Source organism: Lonchura striata, chromosome 28 (genome assembly GCF_050655825.1).
Source record: "Lonchura striata isolate lonStrDom1 chromosome 28, ASM5065582v1, whole genome shotgun sequence".
NCBI classification, from domain to species: domain Eukaryota; kingdom Metazoa; phylum Chordata; class Aves; order Passeriformes; family Estrildidae; genus Lonchura; species Lonchura striata.
Genome location: NC_140730.1, coordinates 1,745,259 through 1,763,964, shown reverse-complemented (window position 1 = coordinate 1,763,964; position 18,706 = coordinate 1,745,259). Strand labels below are relative to the sequence as shown.

General features: G+C 59.7%; 1 protein-coding gene across 2 annotated transcripts; it reads right to left on the bottom strand.

The window, feature by feature from the left end:
• Positions 1-365: 365 nt before the first annotated feature.
• On the bottom strand, positions 366-18,348 carry NRTN (neurturin). 2 transcript variants are annotated; one of them, XM_085562226.1, is made up of 3 exons: positions 18,115-18,348; positions 2,343-2,622; positions 366-933 (listed from the first exon to the last, which is right to left on the bottom strand). In XM_085562226.1, exons 2-3 carry the CDS (start codon positions 2,593-2,595, stop codon positions 485-487), a joined length of 702 nt encoding a protein of 233 aa, XP_085418352.1. In that variant the 5' UTR covers positions 2,596-2,622; positions 18,115-18,348; the 3' UTR covers positions 366-484. The 2 variants fall into 2 exon arrangements, with proteins under 2 accessions (XP_085418352.1, XP_021400794.2); XM_021545119.4 differs by lacking the exon at positions 18,115-18,348 and having other exon boundaries at positions 2,343-2,752.
• Between the last annotated feature and the right edge of the window lie 358 nt (positions 18,349-18,706).

Here is an 18,706-nt window from a genome sequence, read left to right as displayed (position 1 = left end):
ACACGCGTGACACGCGTGACAGGCGTGACGCCGTGCGGGCCGCGCGCGCCGAGGGCTGGGCACGCCCCGCGCACGTTGCACACCCACTGTCACCTCAGCAGGGACCGCCGGGCCACCCGCAGAGGGGACAACAGCCTCAAGCCGCCGTCACCGCTCCAGCCGCCTCCGCCGCGGCCGCGTCTCTAGTCCCACGCGGCCGGCGTGGTGGCGGCACCGAGGGACACGCCGGCTGCACCGAGGGACACGCCGGCAGCACCGAGGGACACGCCGGCGGCACCGAGGGACACGCCGGCGGCACCGAGGGACACGCCGGCGGCACCGAGGGACATGCCGGTGGCACCGAGGGACACGCCGGCGGCACCGAGGGACACGCCGGCAGCACCGATGGACACGCCGGCAGCACCGAGGGACACGCCGGCGGCTCAGTCTCTCCTCCTCCGGCCGCTCCAGCCTCCATCCCGGTCCCCGTGCCCGGGTGGCCCCGTCACACGCAGCCGCACTCCTTGGCCGACAGCTCGTTGACGGTGTAGTAGCGGTTGTAGGCGTCCAGGAAGGACACGTCGTCGTCGTAGGCCAGCGGCCTGCAGCATGGCCGGGCCCGGATCTTCTCCTTCCGGATCTTTCTGCGGCTCCTCATGCTCTTGAGGGAGAGGTCGTAGCTGCGCACGGCGGCCTCGCAGGTGCCGCTGCAGTAGCGGAACAGAACCGTCTCGTCCGACTCGTAGCCCAGGCCCAGCTCGCTGACGCTGACCTCCAGCTCGCGCAGCTCGCAGGGTTTGTGGCGGGCGCGGGCGCGTTTCCTGCGGCTGCCGGCGCGAGGGAACAGCGGCAGCTCGTGCCCGCCCGAGTTCATGGCCTGGCGGTAGCGCTCCACCAGCGCCGAGATCAGCTGGCGGATCTCGCCCTCCGTGTAGCTCTCCAGCAAGGCGCCGTCTGCAAGAGGAGGGGACGCCGTTAGCGGGTGTCCCCAGGGCGGGTGGGGGTTGATGGGGTGGGTGGAGGTGGCCTGAGATGGGAGATCCTCCATGGGTGAGGGTCTCGGGGTCCTCCGGGATGGAGGTGACTTGGGGTGGGTGGGTAGCCTCGGGATGGAGATTCCCTGGAGTGGGTGGACATTCCCCAGGATGGAGATTGTCTGGGGTGCGTGAACATCCCCCAAGATGGAGATTCCCTGGAGTGGGTGGATAACGTCAGGATGGAGATTACCTGGAGTGGGTGAACATCCCCCATGAACATCCCCCAGGATGGAGATTCCCTGGAGTGGGTGAACATCCCCCAGGATGGGGATTCCCTGGGGTGGGTGGACATCCCCCAGGATGGAGATTCCCTGGGGTGGGTGGATAACCTTGGGATGGAAATTCCGTGGGGTGGGTGGACATTCCCCAGGATGGAGATTCCCTGGGGTGGGTGGACATTCCCCAGGATGGAGATTCCCTGGGGTGGGTAAACATCCTCCAGGAAGAAAGTTCCTTGGGGTGCATGACTCCAAGGATGGAGATTCCCAGGGTGGGTTAACATCCACCTGGATGGAGGCCACCTGAGATGGGAGATCCTCCATGGATGAGGAACCTCCAGGTGCCTTAAGGTGGAGGAAAATTCCGGAACAAAAATTCCCTTGGCTGGGTGAACATCCCTGAGGATGGAGGTCCCTTGGGGCGGGTGGATTTGGGGAGAAGCCCAAATAAATTTCCTTTTTGCACTGTTTCACTGTGGTCTGGGAGCCCCAAGACCCCAAGGGCTGCCCCTGAGTCCCCAGGGCCAGCAGCCAACAGAAAGTGCTGGCACCACCCACATCCCTTTGTCCCAACCCGAAATCCAGGGTTATTCCAGCTCAGCTCCGCAGGAGGCACAGGAAAGACAGAGGAAAGCATGATTTGACAGCTTGTCAACGATTTCCAAATTTCCACCCAAAAAAAAGCAGTTCCTCTGGTTTGGAATCAAAACAAACACGTGGGGATTTCCAGCCCTCAGGGAGCACCGAGGGGTGAGCAGGGGGAGCTGCTGCCGTGCCCTCATCTTCAGCTCCCGTTTGACATTTTCCATTTGTAAAAAATAGCACGGAACAAAAAAAAAAAAAAAAAATTATCAAAAAAGAGCCATTTGGAAGGGAATAAAAGCAGCTTTCTTTGCTCAAACTGTTTGAGTTTCCCTCTGTGGAGAGCTGCTGTGTTCACACCAAAGTTTGGTGCCCAGTGCCCCCTGCTCGCCCCAAGTTCTTGTTTAAACCCTGCCAAAGGGGATGTTCGGATGCAGGAGAGGGCAGGGAATGACCCCAGAGGGATTTGGGGGATCTTTGGGGCCGGGGGGGACAATGACCCCGGGATGGGGGAGCAGGAGCTTACACTGGGCCAGCAGAGAGCCGTGGCGTTGCAGGGCCCGTGGGGATCTCCGCGGAGCCGCCAGCAGCGAGGAGGAGGAGGAGGAGGAGGAGGAGGAAGAAGAGGAGGAGGAGGAGGAGGAATCCCGTGAGGAAGACGGCGAGGAAGGCAAGGGGCTGAATTCCCGGCTTCCGCTGAACATGTCTCTACAAACTAAAATGGATAACATGGAACTGAGGAGCATCGATGCAATGGCTGCAAACTTCCATACCTTCATCTTAGAGCAAGTCAGAACATTGAAACTCTGCAAAACAGGCAAAACAAACATCCTTAATGCGTGCCCCAAGCCCCCGGAGCCCCTTCCTCCCTCCTCCCTCCCTCCCTGTGCCTTGGGATGGGGGATCCCCCCTCGGGGATCCCCCCTGTGGGATCTGGGATCCTCCCTGTGGGATCTGGGATCCTCCCTGTGGGATCCGCCCTGTTGGATCCTCCCTGTTGGATCTGGGATCCTCCCTGTGGGATCTGGGATCCTCCCTGTGGGATCCTCCCTGTGGGATCCTCCCTGTGGGATCCCCCCTGTGGGATCCTCCCTGTGGGATCCTCCCTGTGGGATCTGGGATCCTCCCTGTGGGATCCTCCATGTGGGATCCTCCATGTGGGATCCTCCCTGTGGGATCCTCCCTGTGGGATCCCCCCTGTGGGATCTTCACTGTGGGATCCCCCCTGTGGGATCCTCCCTGTGGGATTCTCCCTGTGGGATCCCCTCGGCTCCAGCTCCTCCCTTCCCAACACCGGCACCGTGCTGAGATGGGAAACTGAGGCACGAGGGGCAGCCCAGGGATGTGCTGATGGGTGGGAAAGGCGGCTTGGGGCTGGTGGTGGCAATGGGGATGAGGTGGCACCAATGGGGATAAGGGGACACCAGTGGGGGTGAGGTGACACCAGTGGGGATGAGATGGCAGCAATGGGGACAAGGTGACACCAATGGGAATGAGGTGGCACCAGTGGGGATAAGGGGACACCAGTGGGGGTGAGGTGACACCAGTGGGGATGAGATGGCAGCAATGGGGACAAGGTGACACCAATGGGGATAAGAGGACACCAATAGGAATGAGGTGACACCAGTGGGGATGAGGTGACACCAGTGGGGATGAGGTGGCATCACTGGGGATGAAGTGACACCACTGGGGATGAGATGGCAGCAATGGGGACAAGGTGACACCAATGGGGACAAGGTGACACCAATGGGGATAAGAGGACACCAATAGGAATGAGGTGGCACCAATGGGGACAAGGTGACACCAATGGGGATGAGGTGACACCACTGGGGATGAGGTGGCATCACTGGGGATGAGGTGACACCACTGGGGATGAGATGGCAGCAATGGGGACAAGGTGACACCAGTGGGGATGAGATGGCAGCAATGGGGACAAGGTGACACCAATGGGGATAAGAGGACACCAATAGGAATGAGGTGGCACCAATGGGGACAAGGTGACACCAATGGGAATGAGGTGACACCAGTGGGGATGAAGTGACACCACTGGGGGTGAGGGGACACCACTGGGGATGAGGTGACACCAGTGGACATGAGGTGGCAGCAATGGGGACAAGGTGACACCAATGGGGATGAGATGGCACCAATAGGAATGAGGTGGCACCAATGGGGACAAGGTGACACCACTGGGGATGAGGTGACACCAGTGGACATGAGGTGGCAGCAATGGGGACATAGTGGCACCAATGAGGATGAGGTGACACCGCTGGGGACAAGCTGGTGGCCTCATCCCACCCCTTCCCAACACACAGAGCTGCCCTGCCCGGTGGGATCCCGCTGCCCCTGCCTCCATCCAGGTTTCCTCGCAGTGGCTGAGGACAGGGACACTCCTGTCACCCCAGGGACACCTGGGGACACCTGGGGACACCTGGGGACACCTGGGACGCCTCTTCCCTGGCACGTTCCCTTGGGAAGCAGAGAGCAGCAGGAGGAGCCCCTGGCTCTGATGGGTTTGATGTCCCTGTCCTTCCACCTCCTGGCTCCTATATTTATTTCAGCTCCCTGAAAACTCCAAATATTTTTGCTTTTTAAATAAATTTTCTGGTGGGGCATTAAAAAAAAAAAAAAAAACCACCAAAAACCAAAACAAAACAAAAAAAAAAGGGGGAAAAAAATGGAGAAAAGGAAAAAAAAACCCAATCCCAGCTTTATAGTATTTACCAGATAGAATTTACTGGGGGGAAATGTTTGGTTTAAACTGGGATTTGACAGGCTTGCTTTTATTTTTATTGTAGAAAACACCACGAAGGGCTGTGACCACCCCCTCAGCAGCACATCCCCTGATTTTATGGGATTTTCTGGGATGCACCAACAGGAACGAGATCCCCTGGAGGTTACAGGACCATTGCAGCCAGAGTCGGAATATTTGCAACGGGGCATAAACAACGCCAAGATAGAAAAAGAATCGTTTGGCCTTATAAGGAGGGAAGAGGATGGAATCCCAGCGGGTCTGGAGCGGCGGCGCTGGCCTGGACACCGGGAATGGGAGCTGGGAGAGGCTGCTGGGAGAACTGGGAGCACTGGGAGAACTGGGAGAACTGGGAACACTGGGAGAACTGGGAGAACTGGGAGCACTGGGAGAACTGGGAGAACTGGGAGCACTGGGAGAACTGGGAGCACTGGGAGAACTGGGAGCACTGGGAGAACTGGGAGAACTGGACGGGGGTGGTGCCAGCCCTGTCTGCTCCCAGGATTCATCCCGGGCTCCCCATCCTGCAGGAGAGTGATGGGGGATGGAGGAGGATGGAAGAGGATGGAGGAGGATTGAAAATTATGGAAGATGATGGGGGAGGATGGAGAATGGAGGATGGAGGATGGAGGAGGATAGAGGATGATGGAAGATGATGGAAGATGATGACAGGATGGGGGAGGACGGAAGAAGATGGAGGAGGTTGGAGGAGGATGGAGAAAGATGGAAGATGATGGCAGAGGATGGAAGAAGATGGGGGAGGATGGAGGATGATGGAAGATGATGGCAGAGGATGGAGAAGGATGGAGGATGATGGAAGATGATGCCAGAGGATGGGGGAGGATGGAGAATGCCAGGTGTGTTCACCTCCACGTTCATCATCCTGACAGGACATAGTGACAATGGTGATGGGACACGGGGAGCGGCTCCCACTGCCAGAGGGCAGGGATAGGTGGGATATTGGGATGAAACTCCTGGCTGGGAGGGTGGTGAGGCCCCGGAATGAATTTCCCAGAGAAGCTGTGGCTGCTCCTGGATCCCTGGAAGTGTCCAAGGCCAGGCTGGATGGGGCTTAGAGCAGCCTGGGACAGTGGAAGATGTCCCTGCCCATGGCAGGGGGTGAGACTGGATATTTAAGTTCCCAGTCTGGAATTCCACGATAATCAGGTGCCTTCAGCTCAGATTTCACCCTGGAAATAAAAGCAGGAGCAGGGAAGAGAAATTCCCTGGCATCCAAACCCTTCCCAGCAGGATTGGTGCTCAGTGGTGCAGGACCAAGAGAAGCCCAGTTTGTTCCTGGACAAAATCGTTGCAAGTGAAGGATTTGTGAAGAACCAGCAGCCCCAGGGGAGGGTTTGGGGGGGAGAAGGACACTTTGTTCTGCTCTCCTGGAGAACAAACAGCTTTTAACAGCTGATGTCGGGTACTCTGGGAGGTGAATTCCACGGTGAACCACCAGCAGTGGGATCACACCAAGCCCTGAGCTGAACCTCCAGCACCCAGGGGGGCTCAGCCCCCTTTGTCCTGCTCCGGGGAGGAAAAGGCTGGGCTGGAGCAGGGCTGTGACACTCGATCCCACCACCTGAGAAAGGGCCTCTGGCTTCTTGCAGGCCCATAAAATTTTAGGAGAGCGGTTGCAGCCTCGCTGCACGTCCCATAAAAAAACCTCCCGTTCCGGCAGCCAGAAATCCTGGCCCCCACCCACTCGCCTGTGACCTTTCGAAAGACTCAAATCCCAGCTCCAATGTGCAAAACAATAACAACAAAGTTATTCCGGGCTTTGCTCTTGGTTTCTTTTGCTCTAAAAAGCCCCAGACCAGCCCTGTCCAACCTGGCCTTGGACGCTTCCAGCGATGACGGTGTTTCCACTTGTTTTTCCTGATAAATCAAAATCCAGCAGCTCCATCCCCGCAGACATTTTTTTGCCCGCAGAAAGTGAAGAGTTTGGGGTTCTCTGGCATCCTTCACTTTTCACACTCTCATTTTTCCCCAGTGCTCTTGTTTTTCAACCCCACTCCCCGTTTTTCCAGCAGACTCTTGGGATTTGTTTCCGACATCCACGGGCTCCTTAAAGCTCACAGAGTCATGAGGGCGAAAAGTGAATTTATAATTTTTTTTTCCCTAAATCCTCCTCGTTGAAGGATTGAAAGAAGGAGATGCCAAAACTTCCAGCGCTGATGCTTCAAAGCAGAGGACCCAAAAGACATTATATTCTAAGTGTGCCATAAATTTTCCGTCGATTCATGTTTCCGGGCATTGATTCATTATTTTCCAGAGCCCAGCCTCAAGAATGGATGAAGCCACGGTGTGGCCGAAGGATTTTTGGCAATGCAAAACACTTGGAAAGTCGGAGGCCTTGACGGGACATCAGAGAGAGCTTCCACCTGCCACACACTGTTTATTTGAGTGCCTTACATGGGAGCCAAGCTGCTTTGAAATCCCGGCTCCTCGTGACTCATCCCGCAGGAATTAAACAATTTCCATGGGCAGCAGCTCCGGAGGCTGCTCCTCCAGCAGCAGCTCCGGCTCAACGCCGGGTCCTGCTCGCAGGATGGGGCTGGGCTGTCCTGGAGAGGGTGAGGGTGGTGGAGAGGCAGATTGTTCCCAAGGCTGCCTCAGATCTTCCCCAAAACTGCCTCAGACCATATGAAAAACTCCCTCAGATTTTCCCTAAAAATGTCCTCAGACTGTGCCCAAAAATCCTTCAGATTTTCCCAAAAACTCCCTCATATTGTCCCTAGAATTTTCCCCCAAAACTTCTTCAGACCTTCCCAAAATCGCATCAGACCTTCCCCAAAATTTATCACCAGCTCCCAAAATGCTTCCTTGGGGATTGAACCTTCCCAAACAGCATCGGTGTGCCCAGCAGTGCCGGCCAGGGCAGGTGCTGCGCTGGGAGGACTGGAACCTGCAGTGCCCCTGTGTCAAACTGGTCACAAAATGCCAAAATGTCCCCAAATCTGGGAGCATTGAGAGGATAAAAAGCCCCAAACCCTGATCCAGGTGGACCTGTTGGATTTTCCTGCCCTTTTGACAGCAAGTGGGTGCACAAAGGAGGGGGAAATGTCCCTGATTCCATCTCCAGCTCTGCTCTGGGGACGAGGGGCACCTCATCCCCGCCGGCAGCACTGGCAGCCTGGCACTGGCACGGCCTCGAGCTCTGAATGCCAACCCCAGCAGAGGCCACGGGGCACCCTCAGCTCATCCCTGCTCCTCCTCCTCCCCTCCAGCCCTTCCCACTCCCCCTAAGCAGAAGCAGAGCTGTGTGGGACACATGGTTCTGCTTTGCCTCGGTGCAATCCAGCCCAGCAGCTCCAGAGCTCCTCCCCAGCTTCCCCCAGGCCCCCCCAAAAGGGCCGACCACAAACAGGCACAGCCCCGGCCCTGGGGTGCGGCCCTGCTCCGCTGGGAGGGGTTTGGGGCACCCCTGGGTGAGGGGTGACCCCGGAGAGGGAGCTGGAGCTGGGCCCGGAGCCACGGGAGAGGGAGATGGGGTGGGAGAGGGAAATGGGGTGGGAGAGGGAAATGGGGTGAGAGAGGGAAATGGGGTGGGGGAGAGGGAAATGGGGTGGGGAGAGGGAGATGGGGTGGGAGAGGGAAATGGGGTGAGAGAGGGAAATGGGGTGGGGGAGAGGGAAATGGGGTGGGAGAGGGAAATGGGGTGAGAGAGGGAAATGGGGTGGGGGAGAGGGAAATGGGGTGGGGAGAGGGAAATGGGGTGGGAGAGGGAGATGGGGTGGGGGAGAGGGAAATGGGGTGGGAGAGGGAAATGGGATGGGGAGAGGGAAATGGGGTGGGAGAGGGAAATGGGGTGAGAGAGGGAAATGGGGTGGGGGAGAGGGAAATGGGGTGGGGAGAGGGAAATGGGGTGGGAGAGGGAAATGGGGTGGGGAGAGGGAAATGGGAGGATGGAGACAGAGATGGAATGGTTCAGAGGGAGGTGGGATGGAGGAGAGGGAGGAGGGATGGAGGAGAGGGAGGTGGGATGGAAGAGCGGGAGGTGGGATGGAGGAGAGGGAGGTGGGATGGAGGAGAGGGAGGTGGGATGGAGGAGAGGGAAGAGGGATGGAGGAGAGGGAGGTGGGATGGAGGAGAGGGAGGTGGGATGTGTGGGGCAGGAGGAGCTCCAGCGTTCCCAAAGCCCGCGGGCCGAGCACGCCAAACGCCCTCGTTCCCACGCTGCCATGACATTTACGTTCGGGCTGAATTACGGCGGGTTTGGTTTTCATCTCCCCCAACAGCTGGAGAGCAACAAACCCACCCCAACGCCCTCAACACGGCGGAAATCAGAAGGAAAAGGCTCCCCACGGAGCCGGTGGGATGGGGATGGATCGGCCAAGGGCACCCCGTGGTGCTGGGGACCATGCCAGGGGTGGTGGCCACGCCAAGTTGTGCTTGGAGAAGGAAGCCTGAGAAGTTTCCACCCAATGGAGCAGCTCTTGTTGTGACCACATTCAAATTCCCACCATCCCAGAGAATCACAGATTGGTTTGGGTTGCAAGGGACTTTAAAGCCCATCCATGGCACCCCTGCCATGGGCAGGGGCACCTTCCACACCTTCCACACCTTCCACACCTTCCACACTTCCACATCTTCTACACCTTCCACACCTTCCACACTTCCACATCTTCTATACCTTCTACACCTTCGACACCTTCCACACCTTCCACACTTCCACATCTTCTACACCTTCCACACCTTCCACACCTTCCAGACCTTCCAGACCTTCTTCCACACCTTCCACACCTTCCACACCTTCCAGACCTTCCAGACCTTCTTCCACACCTTCCACACCTTCCACACCTTCCAGACCTTCCAGACCTTCTTCCACACCTTCCACACCTTCCACACTTCCACATCTTCTATACCTTCTACACCTTCGACACCTTCCACACCTTCCACATCTTCCAGACCTTCCACACCTTCCACACTTCCACATCTTCCACACCTTCCAGACCTTCCAGACCTTCTTCCACACCTTCCACACCTTCCACACTTCCACATCTTCTACACCTTCCACACCTTCCACATTTTCCACACCTTCCACACCTTCCACACCTTCCACATCTTCCAGACCTTCAAGACCTTCCACACATTCCATATCTTCCAGACCTTCCACGCCTTCCACACCTTCCACTATCCCAGGCTGTTCCAAATCCCGCCCAACCGTTTGGAATTTTCCCTCACTTTGGATTTGTCTGAGCCAAAGCAGCCCAAAGGAGGAGGCACCAGGACCAGGCAGGGATTTGGGGACACTGACCCACCCATATCCAACATCCCAGACACCAAAGGGCATCACTGGGAATGAGCAGGCACAGGACCCCCAGAGCCCCCAGCACAGCCAGACCCCACACAGGGGAGGAGATGCCCTGTCCCAAATTCCCAAATTCCCAAATTCCCAAATCCCACGGTACCTACAGGAACAGAACAAATCCTGCCAGGGAGGGGTCCGGGAGCCCTTCCAGGAGGGAAAGGCGCACACAGGGGAGGAAAATCCCAAAGTGTGCCAGGGCCGAGGGGCACCTTGAGCCACCCCTGCATGGCAGGGCCACCATCCCGTGCCCGAGCCGAGCCGGGGATGGAAATCCTGGCATGAACACAGCTCCGGTGCCCCCAACCCAGAGACCCCGCGGCCGCGACCCCCCGTGTCCCCCCACCCCCAGGAGCTGCCCCCAGACCCATTTTGGGGCTGGCTTTGTGCGGGGAAGCCTCGGGGCGGTGCTGACCCGTCTCACCCCGTTCCCTCCATCCTGCTCGGCGCTGGGATGCGGGGAAGCTGCCGGCCCGCAGGGATAAATCCGTGCCCCGGGAAGCTGCGGCGGAGCCTTTGATTCCTTCCCCGGAGGTCTCGCGTGGGCTTTCATCTCATTAATTAACGGGATCCGCAGCGGGCGCCCGGCGGGAGGAATCCCTCTGGATGCGGAGCCGAGCGGGGATTTCTGTCCCCGTGCTGGGACCAGTTCAGTCCCAGTTAGTCCCAGTTCAGTCCCAGTCCAGCCCAGCTGGGCTCGGCTCATCCCTGCAAGGGCAGACAACGATGCTGCTTTGCCCTCCAGCCTCGGCTTCCCTCGGTTCCTCCCCATCCCCGTCCCCGGCACTCGCCGGGACACGCCGGAGGCTGGGAATGCAGCTGCAATATAAATCAGCAGGAAATAAAAGCGTGGCTTGATGCAGCACGGCTCCCTGCAGTGTCCCCCAGCCCGGCTCGGGGACACCTGGGGGTGGCTGTGCAGAGCCTGGGGGGACACCTGGCCGAGATCTGCCCCCCGACACCCCCCAGCCCTGACGAACAGCGCCAAACCCGCGCACTTGGCGGATATTTATTCCCTTGCCAGCTAAAAAAGCAGCCACAGCATTGAAAAGTCCTCGTGGGGTGGGCATGGGCGGTGTGGTGTGAGCTCCCAGTTTGTGCTCCCAGTTTATGATCCCAGTTTTTGCTCCCAGTCTGTGCTCCCAGTCTGTGCTCCCAGTTTGTGCTCCCAGTTTGTGCTCCCAGTCTGTGCTCCCAGTCTGTGCTCCCAATTTGTGTTCCCAGTCTGTGCTCCCAGTTTATGCTCCCAGTTTGTGTTCCCAGTCTGTGTTCCCAGTCTGTGCTCCCAGTCTGTGCTCCCAGTTTATGCTCCCAGTTTGTGCTCCCAGCCTGTGCTCCCAGTCTGTGCTCCCAGTTTATGCTCCCAGTCTGTGCTCCCAGTCTGTGCTCCCAGTTTGTGCTCCCAGTTTATGCTCCCAGTTTATGCTCCCAGTTTGTGTTCCCAGTCTGTGTTCCCAGTCTGTGCTCCCAGTCTGTGCTCCCAGTTTATGCTCCCAGTCTGTGCTCCCAGTCTGTGCTCCCAGTCTGTGCTCCCAGTTTATGCTCCCAATTTGTGCTCCCAGTCTGTGCTCCCAGTTTATGCTCCCAGTCTGTGCTCCCAGTCTGTGCTCCCAGTCTGTGCTCCCAGTTTATGCTCCCAGTCTGTGCTCCCAGTCTGTGCTCCCAGTCTGTGCTCCCAGTCTGTGCTCCCAGTCTGTGCTCCCAGTTTATGCTCCCAGTCTGTGCTCCCAGTCTGTGCTCCCAGTCTGTGCTCCCAGTTTGTGCTCCCAGTCTGTGCTCCCAGTCTGTGCTCCCAGTCTGTGCTCCCAGTTTGTGCTCCCAGTCTGTGCTCCCAGCCCAGTGTCCCCGCTGACCCCGCAAGGTGTGACAGCCCCGCCAAGGTCACCAGGGCTGCAGCAACCCAAAACCCTCCCTAAGCCGATTCCGTCAGGTCTAAGCAGCAGCAAGAGCCGCCCTTCACGGAAAGAGGTGAGTAATTAGAGATTAATTGCTGATAAAATTCCTCAGGGTATTGCCCAGGGGCCGCAGAGCAGTGGCTCGAGGTGAGTGACGCCAAAACTGGGAATGAGGTGGGGATGTCTGCAGGAAAACTCCCGGCAGACAGATCCCGTTTGCTGAAGGGCAGAGAAAATCAAATTATATCGCTTGAAATCCCACCAAAACCAGAATGGTTTATGTGGCCACGGAGGAAATCGGGGATAACACCAGCCAAGGACCCCCCACCCACTGCTGGGAGCCTTTGGGTGCTGCCGTGCCAACCTCCTGCACGCCTGATGCTGCTTTTCCAGCCCAAATTTTCCCTCTCCTGCCAAAACCTGGATTCTGAATGTCAATTATTTTTGGATCCGGAGCGACGCTCCCGCCCCCCCCCGGAATTAATAAACCTCCCGATGCCAAAAAGGGGTGGTTTGTCAGAGGAAACTAATTACTGTGGCTTGTTTGAACAATCCCAGGGCCTCGGGAAAGAGGGTTAAAAGCTTAAATTTTGGCAGCGAGACGGAGCCCAGGCCCCAGATGTGCTTCGCTCTGGGCCCGTTTCGACACCGCTGGTATCTGAGAGCTGCGCTGGGGGCAAAATCTCCTTTTTCCCAAGAAAGGAAAAGGCCTCGGTGGGATCAGGGAGGGAGAAATAGGCCAGAGGCAGGAGGGCTGCCACCACGGGGTCACCTCCCACAGCACAGCTTGGCCACCTCCCTGTTTTGTAGCGTTTCCTCCCTTGTGGATTCCCCAAATCCCTTGGGGGGTTCCCTGTGCCGCAGGGTGCCTCAGTTTCCCCCTTGGAAAAACACCTTGAATGACTCCAGGTATTAATTCCTGATTTTTCGCGGCGTTTCACCTTATCCACACCTGAATCATTCCCATTCTCACCCCTCGGGAAACAGATCCTGCCCCGAGCCAGCATCCTGCGGGATGCGGGGCGGGCGGGGAGGGGCGCTGGGCCGGGGGAGCATCCCCGCGGGATGAGCATCCACGCACATCCTCCGCAGGCAGCACGGCGGATACCCACGCCGAGCTGGGAATTCCTCCCCGCTCTTCCCACTCTCGTCCCCGCACCGATCCCGCACAGGAGGAGCCGGCTCCTCCCGGCGCCCGCGGGGGATTTAGGGAGCTTTGCTGAGGGCACCGAGACCCCAGCGAGCTTCGCAAATCCAATTTGCGCTAAACCCTCGCCGTGGGTTTTGGCTGGAGCAGGGACTGGGATCCCATTAGGATTTACCGGCCGACTCCAGCGGTGACTGCCAACACATTGAAGCACTTAGAGCTGCTGCAGAGAGAGCAGATGAGGAATTCCGGGCTGGGAACGGGGATTGCAGCCAGAGCGATCTCACAACTGGGAGATGCTTGGGGGAAAGGGGGCTGGAGGTGATGGGGAGAGCTGGAGGGTCTCCGAAGGGCAGCTGGATCTTTGGATGTGGAGGTGGTGATACCAGGAGGGTGGACATATGCCTGAGCTCTCCTGTCCCTGCAGGAAAAACCTGCTGGGATCTCTCCTTCCCACTGGGAAGAGCCACACGGTTTCCTAAAAAGCAAAGTTTTCCCTCTGCTCCCAGCCCGGATATCGGTGTGGGGGGAGAGCTGAGGCCACTCTGCCCTTCCCACCCCGCTGGCCTCTCCCGAGGCTCCAGCTCGGACCCAGCTGAGCTGTGGGTGAAAGGTTGGCAGCGTTTCTCCTGCCGCCATAAAAACACCAATTACAACTGGAACACAGCCACCCAAACCCTGCCCACACTCCTGCAGAGGAGCTGCCACCAGCAGCGAGGGGAGGGGCGGGTGACACCGACAGGGACAATCTGCACCTTTGCATGACCGTGTTCCACCTTTCCCAGAGCAGAGGCTGCTCAGAGCGACAAGAAATTCGGGGAAGCGCTGTTGGAAGAAAACGGCACGGCCAAAGAACGCCAGGAAAACATGGATTGGGGCATTTCTCTGTCACTGCCTGTGGGAATGGGGTGGCAGCTGGTCCTGTCCTGTCAGGCACAGAAAACACCGACCATCCTCAGATTCATGGCCCAGAGCAGCTGGGGCTGCCCCATCCCTGGAAGTGTCCAAACCAGGGCTTGGAACAGCCTGGGAGAGTGGGACGTGTCCGTGCCCAATGTCCTTTCCAACCCAAACCATTCCAAGATTCCATGGCTTGCTCCTGGAGACAGGTGAGGGCCAGACCCCCCTCCTCCCCATCCCTTCTCTGTCCGGGAGATGCCACCACAAGCGATGCTCGGGGACACAGCTCTGTCCGTGCTCAGAGGGTTCACACCACCCAAATCCTGCCTGGACCCTTCCAACCTCTCCTTTTCCCTCCCTAAACTTCTCTTGGACACCAAACAGGGGGGGTTTTGCCCCGGTTCAGGGTGATGCTGTCGGTGCCCAGCCCGGCTCAGCGGAGCTTTGCTCCTCCCGCATCCTCCCCAGCGCTGGCACCGTCCCTCCAGACGGATCCAAGGAGCTGCTAAGCCTCAAAAATGTGCTTTTAATAAGCCAACACCACTTAACGAAGACAGCAGCTGCCCTGTTCAATCAGAGGCCAGCCCTTCCTGCGGGGAGCACGGGATGGATGTTCCCAGCTGGGTGAAGGTGCTTCGGTTCGCTCCCGAGGTCTGGGCTGGCTTTGGTGTCCCCAAAGCTGCACGAGGACACAGCAGAGAGGGAAAAACCCAGGGGAAAAACCAAAAAGCCGCTCCAGCACCTTGCTGGGAGCATTCCCAGCCTTTTCCTCTCAGCACAGCTTGGGGAGCACAACCACTGGGATGGACCCTGCAAGGATTTGGGATTTTGGTTTGCAGGCCCTGCTCTGCTCCAGGGCAGCAGGACTGGGGGTTCTACCCTGTGTCACCGTGCCGTCCGCCACCAGATGCCACCAGCAAATCCCACAGCCCTGGTGGGAGTGACAACAGCAGCAATAAATACACCCCGGGCTCCCAAGCAGCTCCTTCAGCCAAAATCAACATTATTAAAGGCAAAAAGGCCCCCACAAGCCGTGGGGTTTGGTCAGTTCTGCATCGCTGCCATCGCCAGCAAGACCCAGACATGGCAGCCATGGAGCAAAGTCGGTTTTCTCACTGGGAAGGACCAGGGCTGGGCTTGCAACCAGCTCTAAACCAGGCCAGATTTAATTAAGGGTCTCCCTAAAGCCCGGAGCCACAAAAGCAGGACCCTGCTCCCGAATCAGCTCCATCCTCAGAGCTCCGGGATGGGATTCATCACCCTGCCCAAGCACCACTGCTCCCCGTGCCGCAAAAAAAGCTGCTGAAACAGAGAAAAACGCAACTCCTGCTTTGGATTATTGCAGCCTGGGAGCGATGCTGGAGGAGGAACTTCCCCTCCTGGGATGTCTCCTGCTGCGGGGCCGCCGACCCCTCGGAGCTGCCCTGGCTCCCTCCCCTCCGACAGCGCGCCTGGAGCCGCTCAAAGGGAGCCTGTGCTGCGGGAAAAGAAATGAAATGTGGCTCCATCCGAATGGAAACAGCCCCGAAAGCGGCGCTGCCGGAGTGGCATCGCTGCGAGGGGCTGCCACAGCAGCAGGAAACGCTTTCTGAAGAACACCGCCGTGGCAAAGAGGCTGTTTCAATTTAGCTCCGGGATGCTGGCTACAAAGCGAGCCTGGTTTGGGTTTTGTGAGGGAGAAGAGATGGGAACGGAGCCACTCGTGGCATTTCCCTTCCCACGGCTTCGCTCCGATGTGCCAGGAGGGAGCTCCTCTTCCTCTTCCCCAAGATTCGCAGGGAAACGCTGCTCCAAACGGCCCAAATCCCAGAAAAATCCCAGCTGGGGAGGATTCCTCCAGTCCAAGCCACTGATGGAGGTGCTGGAGAAGGTGGCTGACCTTGACCAGGAGACTGGACCACCCCATGGCTGTGCTCATGGGATGCCAAGTGATGCCAGTAAAACAAACCCACACCAGTAACACAGACACACACCAGTAACACAAACTCACACCAGTAACACAAACCCACACCAGTAACACAAACCCACACCAGTAACACAGACCCACACCAGTAACACAGACCCACACCAGTAGAACAGACCCACACCAGTAGAACAGACCCACACCAGTAACACAGACACACACCAGTAAAATAAACCCACACCAGTAAAACAGACCCACACCAGTAACACGAACCCACACCAGTAACACAAACCCACACCAGTAACACAGACCCACACCAGTAACACAAACCCACACCAGTAACACAGACCCACACCAGTAACACAGACCCACACCAGTAAAATAAACCCACACCAGTAACACAGACCCACACCAGTAACACAAACCCACACCAGTAACACAGACACACACCAGTAAAATAAACCCACACCAGTAACACAAACCCACACCAGTAGAACAGACCCACACCAGTAGAACAGACCCACACCAGTAACACAGACCCACACCAGTAAAACAAACCCACACCAGTAAAGCCCTCCCCAGCCCTGCACTACCTCAGCTCCTGATGCCAGCCCACACAGGGCCTTCTCCCCTCCCCTCAGCATCTCCCTCACCCTGCTGGGTGCCACGAGCTGCTCCGTGGGCAGGGGTGGCATCGAGAGGCAGCTGCCAGCTCTTTGTGCCCCCCAAACCCACCCCAGTGAGGGCAAGGCCTGGCTCAGCACGCCAGGGCTCTGAATGCCACCCCCCCTGTGCTGCCAAGGTGCCACCTGCTCTGGGATGGGCTGGCTGTGTTTAGGGCTCGTGGGGGGTACCCTGACCTCAAAAAGAGGATTTTGCAAATCTTACACCCATCCCTGCAGACCCCCAAAGGTGCGACTCAACCCTCAAAGCACATCCTGGAGCCCCCACGGCCCGAGGGGGCTGCAGGAGGGAGGTGGCCGAGTGCCATGTGAGTTATGGCAATGCCACCCAGTGCCACCACAGCCGGGCCAGCACCGGCACGGTCACCGGGGGTGCCCATCCGCCGTGCCTGCGCGTCCCCCGGGCTGTGCCACGGCAAAGCGGAGCCGCTCTTTTCATTTCCAGCGCAAGCACGAGGCCCGGAAGGTGCCGGGAAGCCCGGAGGAGCCCGGCCCCGGTGCCACACGCTGCCCTGAGGTGCCGCAGCCCCGGGCAGGGCTGCGGGGCCAGCCCGGTGTCCCCGGGACTCGCCGCACCTCCCGCGCTCCTTCCTCCGGGCAGCACCGAGCTGGACCGGCCCCCGACACCCAGCGCTGCTCCCGATCCCGGGATGGGGCACCGGGAACGTCTCATCCTCCCCGCAGCCCCCGGAGCTGCGCAGGACGAGCCCGGGGCCCGGTGCTGACACCGAGGGCGTTGACACCGGGGCACAGCGCGGAGCAAATCCGAGTGCGGCTGCCACAGCGGGCAGGTTCGGGTGGGAACCAAAGGGTGAAAGCGCTCACACCCCCTCCAATTCGGCACAGAGACGCCCCTTCCTTCCCCGCTCGGTTTCCCTGCCCTGTGCCAGGCAGAGGCTCCTGCCGCTGAAGCCAGGAGCAGAATTTGGGATCCACTGGGATCCTGCTGGGATCTCAGCACACATCCAGCCCCTTCTCCCGCTGGGATAAAGCGTGTCCTTCAGGCAGCGCCTGATCGCGGAGCGGCTCCCGGAGCGAGGACGGGATTTAAATCAGTGCTGGCTACAAGCTACCATATATGTGCAATAAAGACACCCGAGGTCTGCCTTGTTTTGTTAAAGCCTTCGGAGAGACCGCGGCGAGAGGGGGAAATTCCCTCGCTGGAGGATGGGGGAAAATTCACCCCCAGCCCCAGCTGAGCTCTGGCCAAGGTCAGCACCGCGCCGCGGCCGGGGCTGCGAGAAGGTGACGGGGCTGGAGATGCCGCCTGGAGATCCTTCCGTTCCTTAAACTAATATTTAGACAGGAGCCATCTCCTCCCTGCCGCGGCCCGGAGCCGTCCCGAGCCGTGTTTGTGTTCCTGCGTGCCGGGACGGGCTCCAAGTGCGAACCGAAGCCCCGCGGCGGCCGCGCTGACCCCGGCACGGCGCCGGGCACCCCGCTCCCCATCCCCGGGGCACCCCCAGGGCTCCGCTTCTGCCCCGTCCGGCGGCGGCAGCATCCGACCCGCCGGGGAATAAACAGCGGCCAAGCGCCGGGGCTGAGCGCGGCGGAAAGCGGCTCCGCCGGGACCCCCGGCGCCGCTCCCGGTGCGGCGGGGCGGGAGCGGCCGCGGCCGGGCAGGTGCCCGGGGCCGGTGCTGCCGAGCCGGGGCCGGCGCTGCCGAGCCGGGGCCGGCGCTGCCGAGCCGGGGCCGCCCGCGGCGCTTACCTGGACGCCGGGCCGGTGCCGGTGCGCGGCGCTCAGCGGCGGCTCCGCGCCGGGGCCGGGGCACGCGTGGGGCCGGGGGTCGCCATGGGCGAGCGGCGCGGGGCTGGCTCGGCCACCGCCTCCTCCCGCGCCGGGGGGCGGGATTGGAGCCGGCCGGTTCCCCCGCCCCGCCCGGTCCCGAGCCGGGCCGCGCTCCGGTGCCGCTGCCGGTGCCCGTCTCGCCCCGGTGCCGGTGCCGCTGCCGCCCGCACCCCGCAGCCAGACGAGTCCGCGGCTCCCCCGGAGGAGGCACCGGCTGCTTCTCGCAGCAGAGCCGACGGGGCCGCCCGGCCCCGCCCCGGTCCCTCCCGGTGCCGCCCCGGTCCCTCCCGGTGCCAATCCCGCCCCGCCGGGGCTCAGCCAGGCGCTCCGCCGCTGCCCCGGTGCTACCAGCCCCGAGCCCCGGTTCTGCCCGCGGCATCGCCCCGTTCCCCCGCTCTGCCACCCTCGGACCCCTCGGCGCTGCCGCTGGAGCCGGTGCCCGCCGCGGGCACGGAGCAGCCCGGGCCCGGTGCCCAAATCTCCCCTCGCCGCGGGACCCAGCGCCCCCGGC